This window comes from Zosterops lateralis (assembly GCF_965231275.1).
Source record: "Zosterops lateralis genome assembly, contig: HAP1_HAP1_SCAFFOLD_56, whole genome shotgun sequence".
Taxonomy (NCBI): Eukaryota; Metazoa; Chordata; class Aves; order Passeriformes; family Zosteropidae; genus Zosterops; species Zosterops lateralis.
The window spans coordinates 292,396-304,766 of record NW_028154610.1 but is presented as its reverse complement, the minus strand read 5'-3'; the positions used below and the strand labels follow the sequence as shown (position 1 = coordinate 304,766).

Genomic DNA, 12,371 nt, shown 5'->3' with positions numbered 1-12,371 from the left:
TACGATTTTAGAAAATAGCTATAATCATAGGATGTGCCAGTCTCACACAGCAGCCTTTTAAATATATCCTTGTGATCCACTGAATTTTCTAACTACAGTGTAGAAGTTGCACAGAACAGTCATAAACTGCCAATACTACAGCAATCCTCTGGGCTTTATTGACATTTATGGATGAATGCACACGTATCCTTTAGCAAGGCAGTAATAGTCCCTGTTTAAATACATTCTTACTTAGAAATTATTGTAATAAAAAATTGTAGTTTGAGATTAGAAGTATTTTGAAAGTGTGCCAGTGAGTATTTGTAGGATTAAAAGATTTGATTGAGGCCTCTTTGGTGTCACACTTAATAGGCTTTCATACCATATTGATAGATCAGTAACTGTTGTAAATACAGTTGAAAAAATCCTGTCTAGTTAGTGTGGGCATTTATTGCACTTTAAGTGTAAAAATTTGAGACACCTGAAGAGATTTAACAGTGATAAGATGTGGTATGACGTGCCATCCCACTCATACCAGTTGGCTCTCCAAGCCAGAAAGAGACGGCCACAGCCTGGAGAGGGTGTGCAGGTCAGTGGAGAACACCTGAAGGAACAGCACCAAAGAATTCCAGCCACTCCAGGCAGAAAATCAGCTTCACCCCAAAATTTGACCCAAAACCCCCCAATTTTTCACCCAAAAAACCCCCAAATTTTCACCCCAAAATTCCCAACTTTGACATCAAAAAAAAACCCCAAAATTTGACCAAAAAACCCCCAAAATTTGACCAAAAAAACCCCCAAAATTTGACCCCCAGGCCCAGCTCCTCCAGCCGGGGCTCCACCAGCCCCGAAAATTCCGAAATTTCTGGCCCTGGGACAGGGGCAGGGGGCTGGAAAAGAGGAAAAAAGGAAAAAAATTCTGAGTGTAAATTAAAAAAATGGAATTTTTAGGTAAAAAACAGCAAAAATTGAGGTAAAATCGACTAAATTTGACCCAAAATAACCAAAATTCGACCTCCAAACATTAAATTTCTTCCAAATCCCAATTTAACCCCAAATTCCCCAAAATTTGACAGAAAACATCAAAATTCAACAGAAAAAAAACACCCAAAAATTGACCCCCAAAACCTCCCAAAATTTGACCAAAAAAACCGCAAAAATTTGACCCAAAAAACCCCCAAAATTTGACACAAAAAAATGCCAAATTTCACCCCAAAAAGCCCCAAAATTTGACAGAAAAACCCCAAAATTTAACCCCAAAAAACCCCCAAATTTGAACCCAAAAACCCCCAAAATTTAACCCAAAAAATGCCAAAATTTGATACAAAACCCCCAAAATTTGCTACAAAAAAACCAAAAAAATTGATACAGAAAAGCCCCAAAATTTGACAGAAAAAACCCAAAATTTGATCCTAAAAAACCTCAAAATTTAACCCCAAATAACCTCAAAATTTGACCCCAAAAAACCCTCAAAATTTGATTAAAAAACCCCCAAAATTTCACAGAAAAAAACCACCAAAATTTCACCCCAAAAACGTCCAAATTTAACAAAATAATTCAAATTTTGACTCTAAAAAATCCATTTTTTTACCCAAAATCCCCCAAATTTACCCCAAAATCCCCAAATTTAACCCCAAAAACCCCAAATTTACCCAAAATCCCCCAAATTTACCCCAAAAATCTTCAAACTCACCTCCTGAATTTGGGGCTGCCCCAAATTTGGGGAATTTTCCCCCAAATTTTCGGGTTTTGGGGTTGGGGGAGGAGGAGGGACCTGAAAAAAACAAAAAAAAATGGGGTGAAAAATAAAAAAAATTAACATTTTGACTTCAAAAATCCCAAATTTCGAGTGAAAAACCCCAAAGTTTGACCCTCAAATTCCTCAATTTCACCAAAATCATCAAAATTTGACCCAAAATTTGTCCCCAAAATCTCAATTTTTTCTCCCAAATCCCCAATTTTTCTCCCCAAATCCCAAATTTCCCCCAAAAACCCGAATTTTCCCCGTTAAAATCCCACATTTTCTCCCCCAAAACCTCCAGTTTTTACCATTTTATCCCAAATTTCCCCCCAAAAATCCCCAATTTTCCAAAATTTTCCCTAAAAATCCCAATTTTCCCCCTCAAGACCCAAATTTTCACTTAAATCCTCCCAAAACATCAAATTTTCCCCCCAAAATCCCCAATTTTCCCCCCAAAATCCCCAATTTTCCCCCCAAAATCCCCAATTTTTCCCCAAAATCCCCAAATTTTTTCCCCAAAATCCCAATTTTTTTCCCCCAAATCCCAAATTTTTCCCCAAAATCCCAGATTTTCACCCCCAAAATACGATTTTTTCCCCAAAAATGTCAGATTTCCTCACAAAACCCCCCAATTTTCCCAAACTTCCTCCAAAATCCTAATTTTTCCCCAAAAATTCCAATTTGTTCCCCCAAAATCCCCAAATTTCCCCCCAAATGCCCAAATTTCCCCCCTAAAATTCGCTATTTTTTCCAAAAAATCCCAATTTCTTTCCCCAAAATCCCCAATTTTTCCCCCACAATCCAAATTTTTCCCTCAAATCCCCAATTTTTCCCCCCAAATCCCAAATTCCCCCTAAAAATCTGATTTTTTCCCCTCAAAAGCCCACGTTTTCCCCCCCAAAACCTCCAATTTTTCCCATTTTTCCCCGAAAATCGCAGATTTTCTCCCTCCAAATCCCAGATTTCCCCCTCAAAACGCCCCAATTTCTCCAATATTTCCCAAAAATCCCCAATTTCTTTCTAATTGAATTCTTTATTCCCCTTTACCTGCGCTCCCGCGCTCGCCACTCCCCTCAGGGCCAGGCCCAGCCCGGGGGAGGCTCCGCAGCTCCACACGGGCACCCGAAACCTCTGCGGGAAGAAAAAATCCCCTTTAAAACCTCAAAAGCTTTCATCTTTACCTCAGAACCCGCTTTAAAAAGTGAAAATTTATTTAAAATAACGCGATTTGGGAGCCGACCTGAGCCCTGAGGGCGCGGAGCAGCAGCCGCGGGGTCGCCGCCGCCATCATGGCGGCCTGAGGGGAGAGGGGGAGGAGGGCGGGGCCGCCAAAAGCGCGGCTTCTGATTGGTCGGCGTGAGGCGGCGCATGCGCGTTAGCATAAAAGGCGGGAAAAGCGCCATGGTGAGTGAGGGCAGCCCTCAGAGGGGCGCGGCCAAAGGGGAGAGGCGGGAACGAAATCAACCAATAGGAGAGCGCGGTTTCAGCGTGCGCGTGCGCATTAGCATAAAAAACTGGATGCGACATATCGAGTGAGGGCAGCCCTCAGAGGGGCGCGGCCAAAGGGGAGAGGCGGGAATGGAATCAACCAATAGGAGCGCGGTTTGGGCGTAAAAGTATAAAAGACGGGATGCGACATATTGAGTGAGGGCAGCCCTTACAAAGGCGTGGTCAAAAGGGAAAAGCGGGGATTAAATCCAGCAATAGGAGCCCGCGGTTTGAGCGTAAAAATATTAAAGGCGGGAAGAGCCATGTCGAGTGAGGGCAGCCCTCAGAGGGGCGTGGCCAAAGGGGAGAGGCGGAAATTGAATCAACCAATAGGAGCGCGCGGCTTCGGCGTGCGCGTGCGCATTAGCATAAACGGCGGGGTGCGACATATTGAGTGAGGGCAGCCCTCAGAGGGGCGTGGCCAAAGGGGAGAGGCGGGAACGGAACCAACCAACCAACCAATAGGAGCGCGCGCTTTCAGCGTGCGCATGCGCATTTGCATAAAAGGCGGGATGCGACATATTGAGTGAGGGCAGCCCTCACAAGGGCGCGGCCAAAGGGCAGAGGCGGGAATAGAATCAACCAATAGGAGAGCGCGGTTTCAGCGTAAAAGGCGGGAAAAGCGCCATAGTGAGGGCAGCCCTCAGAGGGGCGTGGCCATAGGGGAGAGGCGGGAACGGAATCAACCAATAGGAGAGCGCGGTTTGGGCGTAAAAGTATAAAAAGCGGGAAGCGCCATGGTGAGTGAGGGCAGCCCTTACAAAGGCGTGGTCAAAAGGGCAAGGCGGGGATTAAATCCAGCAATAGGAGAGCGCGGTTTGCGCGTAAAAATATTAAAGGCGGAAAGAGCCATGTCGAGTGAGGGCAGCCCTCAGAGGGGCGTGGCCAAAGAGGAGAGGCGGGAACGGAATCAACCAATAGGAGCGCGCGGATTCAGCGTAAAGGTATAAAAGGCGGGAAGTGCGCCATATTGAGTGAGGGCAGCCCTCAGAGCGGCGTGGCCTGAGGGGAGGGGCGGGAATTGATTTTATACTGGTTTGGTGTATTTTTCCCTTACTGGTTTATACTGGGATGAACTGGGAGGGAATTCGGGTTACTGGTTTATACTGGTTTATACTGGTTTATACTGGTTTGGGGTTTGCGGGTTACTGGTTTATACTGGGGGGGACTGGGGAGGATTTGGGTGAAATTTGGGGGATTTTTTGGAGATTTTTGGGGGTTTTTTGGGGTTTTGAAAATACCAGTTTTTAATGGGAATTTTTGGGGGGCATTTTTGGGGCTTTTTGGGGCATTTTTAGGGTTTTTCGGTTAATTTGGGTCATTTTTTGTGTCATTTTTGGGGTCAGTTTTGGGTCATATATTGGGTATTTTGGGTCATTTTTTAACCATTTTTGCGTCAATTTTGGGTCATTTTTGGGTAATTTTTTGGGTCATTTTTGGGTCATTTTTTGGTCAATTTTGGGTCATTTTTGGGTAATTTTTTGGGTCATTTTTGGGTCATTTTTTGGTCATTTTTGGGTCATTTTTTGACCATTTTTGAATCACTTTTTGGGTGGTTTTGGGTCAATTTTGTAGTAATTTTTTGGATCTTTTTTAGGTAATTTTTGGGTCATTTTTGGGTCATTTTCTGGGGTTATTCTTGGGTGATTTTGGGCCATTTTTGGGTCAATTTTTGGCTGATTTTGGGTCATTTTTTGGCACATTTTGCAACTTTTTTGCTTGATTTTTTGGCTCATTTTTGGGTGGTTTTTGGGGTCATTTTTTGGGTCATTTTTGGAGACACTTCTGGGGGTTTTTGGGATCCTTTTTCGGTCATTTTTTGAGTCATTTTTGGGTCATTTTTGGGTCAATTTTACGTAATTTTTGGATCATTTTTTGGGTCATTTTTTGAGCCATTTTTGGACCCATTTTTGGATCTTTTTTTGAGGTTTTTTTAAATCATTTTTGCGTCTTTTTTGGTAATTTTTGGGTCATTTTTATGTCACTTCTGGGTCATTTTTGGGTCATTTTCTGGGGTTATTCTTGGGTGGTTTTAGGTCATTTTTGGGTCAATTTTTGGTCATTTTTTGGGTCATTTTTGAGCCATTTTTGGGTCACTTTTTGGCTCATTTTTGACTCAATTTTGGCTCATTTTTGGCTCATTTTTGTGTCTTTTTTCGATCATTTTTGCGTCTTTTTTTGGTCATTTTTGGGTCATTTTTTGAGTCATTTTTGAGTCATTTTTGGGTCATTTTGGGGTTGTCCTTGTGGTCACTCTGTGGCCACTCTGTGGCCATTTTGTGCCACTTTGGCTCATTTTTGGGTCGATTTTGGCTCATTTCTGGGTCATTTTGGGGTCGATTTTGGCCATTCCTGGCTCGTTTTTCACGCGGTTTTTGAGCAATTTGGTATCACACTCAGTGGTCACTCATTGGTCACTCATTGGTCACTCAGGGGTCACTCAGGGGTCACTCAGGGGTCACTCATTGGTCACTCAGGGGTCACTCAGGGGTCACTCATTGGTCACTCACTGGTCACTCAGGGGTCACTCAGGGGTCACTCATTGGTCACTCAGTGGTCACTCAGGGGTCACTCAGGGGTCACTCAGTGGTCACTCAGGGGTCACTCAGTGGTCACTCAGTGGTCACTCAGGGGTCACTCAGGGGTCACTCGGTGGTCACTCAGTGGTCACTCATTGGTCACTCAGGGGTCACTCAGGGGTCACTCATTGGTCACTCAGGGGTCACTCAGTGGTCACTCAGGGGTCACTCAGGGGTCACTCAGGGGTCACTCAGGGGTCACTCAGTGGTCACTCAGGGGTCACTCATTGGTCACTCAGTGGTCACTCAGGGGGCACTCAGGGGTCACTCACTGGTCACTCAGGGGTCACTCAGGGGTCACTCATTGGTCACTCAGGGGTCACTCATTGGTCACTCACTGGTCACTCAGGGGTCACTCAGGGGTCACTCAGTGGTCACTCATTGGTCACTCATTGGTCACTCAGTGGTCACTCTGGTCACTCAGGGGTCACTCAGGGGTCACTCAGGGGTCACTCAGTGGTCACTCAGTGGTCACTCTGGTCACTCAGGGGTCACTCGGGTCACTCTGGTCACTCAGGGGTCACTCAGGGGTCACTCATTGGTCACTCAGGGGTCACTCAGGGGTCACTCAGTGGTCACTCAGTGGTCACTCATTGGTCACTCAGGGGTCACTCATTGGTCACTCACTGGTCACTCAGGGGTCACTCAGTGGTCATTCATTGGTCACTCAGGGGTCACTCATTGGTCACTCAGTGGTCACTCATTGGTCACTCATTGGTCACTCAGGGGTCACTCAGTGGTCACTCAGGGGTCACTCAGGGGTCACTCAGGGGTCACTCAGTGGTCACTCAGGGGTCACTCAGGGGTCACTCAGGGGTCACTCAGTGGTCACTCAGGGGTCACTCAGGGGTCACTCAGTGGTCACTCAGGGGTCACTCAGGGGTCACTCAGGGGTCACTCACTGGTCACTCAGGGGTCACTCAGGGGTCACTCGTTGGTCACTCATTGGTCACTCACGGGTCACTCAGGGGTCACTCATTGGTCACTCAGGGGTCACTCAGGGGTCACTCAGGGGTCACTCATTGGTCACTCAGTGGTCACTCAGTGGTCACTCTGGTCACTCAGGGGTCACTCGGGTCACTCTGGTCACTCAGGGGTCACTCAGGGGTCACTCAGGGGTCACTCATTGGTCACTCAGGGGTCACTCAGGGGTCACTCAGTGGTCACTCAGTGGTCACTCATTGGTCACTCAGGGGTCACTCATTGGTCACTCACTGGTCACTCAGGGGTCACTCAGTGGTCACTCATTGGTCAGTCAGGGGTCACTCATTGGTCACTCAGTGGTCACTCAGGGGTCACTCAGGGGTCACTCAGGGGTCACTCAGTGGTCACTCAGTGGTCACTCATTGGTCACTCAGGGGTCACTCAGGGGTCACTCATTGGTCACTCAGTGGTCACTCATTGGTCACTCAGGGGTCACTCAGGGGTCACTCAGTGGTCACTCAGTGGTCACTCAGGGGTCACTCATTGGTCACTCAGTGGTCACTCATTGGTCACTCAGGGGTCACTCATTGGTCACTCAGTGGTCACTCAGGGGTCACTCAGGGGTCACTCAGGGGTCACTCAGTGGTCACTCTGGTCACTCAGGGGTCACTCTGGTCACCCAGGCCCCGCTCCAGCGAGTCCCTGGTGTCCCTGATCCCCCGGCCCGGGCTGGACCCGCCACGTCTCTATGACCCGGGGCAGAGCGCGCCCCCTGCTGGCCGGGAGGAGACAGCGCCCCTTGGAGCCCTTGGGGGCTTTTGGGGCTTTTGGGGCTTTTTGGGGCTTTTTGGGGCATTTTTTGGGGCAATTTTGGGAGAATTTTGAGTCCTTTTTTTGGGTAATTTTGGGCAATTTTTGGCTCATTTTTGGATCATTTTTGGGTCATTTTTTGGGCCATTTTGGGTGATTTTTGGGTCATTTTTTGACCATTTTTGGGTCATTTTTGGGCCATTTTGGATCATTTTTGGGTCAATTTTGGGTCATTTTGGGGACATTTTGGGGACATTTTTGGGTCAATTTTAGGTCATTTTTTGGGTGATTTTTTGGTAATTTTTTGGGACTTTTTTGATCCTTTTTTGGGTCGTGTTTGGGTCATTTTTGGCTCAATTTTGGATCATTTTTGGGCCATTTTTGGACTCAATTTTGGGTCATTTTTGGGTCATTTTTTGGGTCATTTTTGGGTCATTTTTTGGGTGGTTTCGGGTCAATTTTTGGTCATTTTTTGGGTCATATTTTGTGTCCTTTGGGGCTCATTTATGGCTCATTTTTGGTCACTTTTGGGTCATTTTTGGGGACATTTTGGGTCATTTTTGGGGCAATTTTGGGAGAATTTTAGGTCCTTTTTTTGGGTCATTTTTGGCAATTTTTGGGTCATTTTTTGGGTAATTTTTGGGTCATTTTTTTGGTCTTTTTTGGGTAATTTTGGGTCATTTTTCGGGACGTTTTTGGTTTATTTTGGGTCATTTTTTGGATCATTTTTTGGGTCATTTTGGGTCATTTTTTGGGTCTTTTTTGGGTCATTTTTGGGTCATTTTTTCAATCATTTTTTGAGTAATTTTTGGTTCATTTTTGGGTCATTTTTTGGGTCATTTTTGAGTCATTTTTGGGTCATTTTTGGGTCATTTTTTGGGAAATTTTTGGCTCATTTTGTGACATTTTTGTGTCATTTTTGTGTCATTTTTGTGTCATTTTTTGATCTTTTTGGGTCATTTTGGGTAATTTTTTGGGGTCAGAGGTCATTATGCAAATGAGCTCACCTTATATGGAAATGGGGGCGGGGCCACATGTGGAGAGGATAGCTGAGAAACGGGAAGAGGATAAGGGACACAATAGCTCTCAGACTAATATTGTAACTAGAAGCTAGAACAAGGCCAGCATGAAGATGAGAGAAAGAAACTGAGATCATAAGAAAAGAGAAACTAAATGTTACAAGGCGATACAACTGTTACAATATGCTGATATAACATGAAGTAAACTATTGTGTAGTCACTACCAATCAGAAGCTTAGTTTTTGCAATATGTATGAGCTAATTAAGCAAAGTATATAACTTGAAGCTGTGCTTAAATAAATTGAGTTCTGCTGAAGACCAAATGGTGTCAGCATCTCCCTTCTCCAACAAATGGTGACCCCGACGACGTCTGCCTCGCGTCTCGAATAAAAAGAAAACGGGGGAGCACGTCTGCCACGGTTGGTGAAGTAGAGTTGGGGCCTGATGCAACCGGGTCGGCGTTAAACGACGAAGGGATAACGCCCCCAGGAGCTACAGCGGTGGTCCTGGGCCATACGTGCTGCCGAAGCCGGAGAGTTGCAACAGCGCTGACGACATAATGGACAAGCAAGCAGCATATGATTTATTTATGACAGGGTTAGAGAAACGGTGAAAGAAGCAATTACGCTTCCGCGCCCCGGTGCTCACATCGGTGAGGCCGGCAGAGAAACGGCGAAAGAAGCAATTACGCTTCCGCGCCCCGGTGCTCACATCGGTGGGGCCGGCTGATACGTGCTGCCGAAGACCTCTGGGAGCTGCACAGCGCTGACTAATATGGAGAGGCAAGCAGCATATGATTTATTTGCCTGTATGCTAGAAAAATGGCAAGTCCAGGGTATAGATATTAAAAAGGAGTTGCCAGGCTTGCTAGCATATGGATATGCTAAAGGGTGCTTTATAAACCCCCATACAGTACATAAGCTTTCTGAATGGCGAAAATTTGGGGATAAGATATGGGAGGCAAGTTTAGATGATGATAAAACAGCTAAGAAGTTACAGAAACAGTGGCAAGCAGTACATAATGCTCTGCTGCAACACCAAATAGAAAAACGAGCAGCTCAGCAGGCAGTAGCAGCCCAGGGAATGAATCTGACATATTCATCAGAGTCAGACTTTCCCTTGCCTCCTGGATGTACAACAGTACATCTGTCTCCAGAGCAAATAAGTGCCACCAAAGGGGACACGGTAGCTGCAGACTCTGTACCATCGGCTCCCCCAATGCCTCCAGTCGCTGCGGGTCAGCTAACAGATTCATGTCCATTACCATGGACTGGGGAGAGCGATGAAACTATTCTGAAAGTTGAATCAGATTTGACAGAAGTAGTGGCCAAAAATCGGAGGGAGGCATAGAGTGCACTAGCTAAAAAAAAAGTAAAACGAAAAAATGCACAGATGATAGAAGCAGGGAGCTCGATAGCATGCCCGGTAATATATAATCCTGCACCGGGAGGAGGTGTCACTGCCCAGTTGACTTCCCTTAATTGAAAATTACTTTCCCAATTGCGCTCCACTGTTAGCCAATATGAAGTAAACAGTGAGCCTGCTCGGCAAATGCTGGATTATATCTAGGGTACATATTTGCTATTGCCAGCAGATTGTCGGGGTATTTCTAAGCTTGTGTTTACACCCCACCAACTTTTGTTATTTCAAGCTCACTAGCAAGCCCTAGCGCAAGAGTCAGTTGCCACATAGAGACAACCTGGAGATCCTCTACATGGAGTTACCTTAGATAAATTGCAGAGAATAAGCAATTGAATAAGGATAGAGGGACAGGCTCTGTTAGGACCAGAAAAATGTTAAGAAGTCCTGAAGCTCACTAAAGCTGCTATGAATAAAGTAAAAGATCCACATAAAACCCCTATATATATGAGAATAAAACAAAGTAAAAAAAAACCATTAAACAAATTTGTAGATCAACTAGTAAAAGGAATAGAAAAAGCTAGAGTGCCACTCTATATGCAAGGAGCTATGTTAAAACAGTGTATACTCCAAAATGGTAATCAAGCTACAAAAAACCTAGTTAACACCTTGGGAGCTAATTGGTCTGTAGAAGAGGCTCTAAATGCCTCTGGGCCTCAGGCATTTATTGTCGAAGCTATTAAAAGGCTAAGTAAAACACTTCAAAAACAGGCAAAAAGTAGTCAAGCTCAAGTTTTTGCTGCTCTTGCTCCACTCCAAGCTGCTGTTACAGCAAGTCAGCCGAAGCGAGGCAGAGGAGACCGAAGAAAGAGCCTGTCAGAGAAAATCGAAAAACGGCAAAACCAGTGCGCCATCCAGCCGCCGCGCCGGGACACAAATAGCAGCTGTGCAGCAGCCAGCGACCTGCACCCCGCCACCTCCGGAAGCCTCAGCCTGAACTTGGCAGCCACAGTAGACATATCTATTAAGGACAATCGCCCTGTGCCAATTCCCACTGGAGTAAAGGGACCAGTAACCTATCAGGGACAGTCGGTTCCTGCTTTACTTTTAAAATAATCTTCTACTTTTTTAAAAAGATTAAACATTACTGTAAGACTTATTGATGCTGATTTCACAAACGAGATTTGTATTTTAGCACAGACACTGTATCCTCCAGTGCTCACTCCAGCTGGCACCCGGATAGCTCAATTGTTACCATTTTCGACCTTGGCTCCAGAACATTGCTCAGAAACACAAAAAGAAGACTATAGTTTTGACTCTACAAAAAGATCAGCATTCTTAACACTAGACCTGCTGAAGTACAATATATTAGTTGAAGTCACATGTGTGTGCTTATAGCCACAAGTCCTGTGTAAATTCCCAGCCGCTAAATGCAAGCAGAAAATAACAGCACCCAGCAGTCCAGCAAAACGAGAGCGGCATCACCTGCTCCTGATCCTTCAACCTGTGATAGCTCAGCTCCAGCCAGTGTAGCCTAATCCTCTAGTAGTAGAAAATAAAACTAATGTACTAACATTGTTGCATGAACTACAAAGCACCTAACTACAATTAATTAAGAGTTCTAACTGTCTGCACTGCAACAAGCCTAACTGTGGTGCTTGGGTAAAAATATATTGTAAGGCTTGTTGCAGACAATAGTGAGTCTTTCAACAGCAGCTTGCACAGCCATGGTGCCCACGCTGCTCCTTTTATTGGCATCGTTATAATTGGCAAACAGCCATAAAAAATTATACAGAGTGCAGTACTGTGCCAGAAGCAGTAAACCTTGTTCAAGATTTAAGTCAAAAAGATAGGCTGAAATTAGTATTTTTAATAGAAAAAAAGGTGTATCGCCTGTTGGCACAAAAAGCTACTCTCATATTGCAGACAACCTGCAAATATGGAGTAAAAATACCTCATATGCATCAAGTGGATCCTGCTGACTGAGATATGTGTTGTCGCCACTAGGCTCACAGAGCTACCAAAAACAGACAAAAGGCAAAACATGTAAGTCACTTGGGTTAATCAATCTGGTCAGAATAATTTGTGTTTATCACCTGCCACGCCTTCCAATCCATTTCGCACTTGTCTAAAACAAAAATGTGCAAGAGAAGCGTAGAAAAGTTACATTTCTCATTAGCAAAACAAGACAACAGCACAATGGAAATATTGCTCTTAGTTTGCTGAAATCATTCAGCAAAGCAGTACTTTTCATCGTAACCCTCTCCTGCCTATTAATTTAGCTATATAGCTCAAAAAACGCTATCTTCTTAAAGCCCTTGTTCAGCAATTAAAGAAAAAGGGGGAGAATAGGGGAGAGGAGAAAGACATTCGGGTATTAGAATGGTTACAGCCACCCCTACAACAATGTAAAACTGTTTTTCAAAAATCAGAAATGTTGGCAGTCTTTATCCATAAAGGCAGACAGCGTGC

General features: G+C 44.9%; 1 protein-coding gene across 2 annotated transcripts; it reads right to left on the bottom strand.

Annotated features, from left to right (window-relative positions):
- Nucleotides 1-136: 136 nt before the first annotated feature.
- Nucleotides 137-3,034, bottom strand: LOC310923452 (uncharacterized protein). Of its 2 annotated transcripts, none has more exons than XM_083885452.1 (4): nt 2,961-3,034; nt 2,768-2,851; nt 1,673-1,753; nt 137-583 (listed from the first exon to the last, which is right to left on the bottom strand). In XM_083885452.1, exons 1-4 carry the CDS (start codon nt 3,009-3,011, stop codon nt 509-511), a joined length of 291 nt encoding a protein of 96 aa, XP_083741578.1. In that variant the 5' UTR covers nt 3,012-3,034; the 3' UTR covers nt 137-508. The 2 variants fall into 2 exon arrangements, with proteins under 2 accessions (XP_083741578.1, XP_083741577.1); XM_083885451.1 differs by lacking the exon at nt 137-583 and adding an exon at nt 591-869.
- Between the last annotated feature and the right edge of the window lie 9,337 nt (nt 3,035-12,371).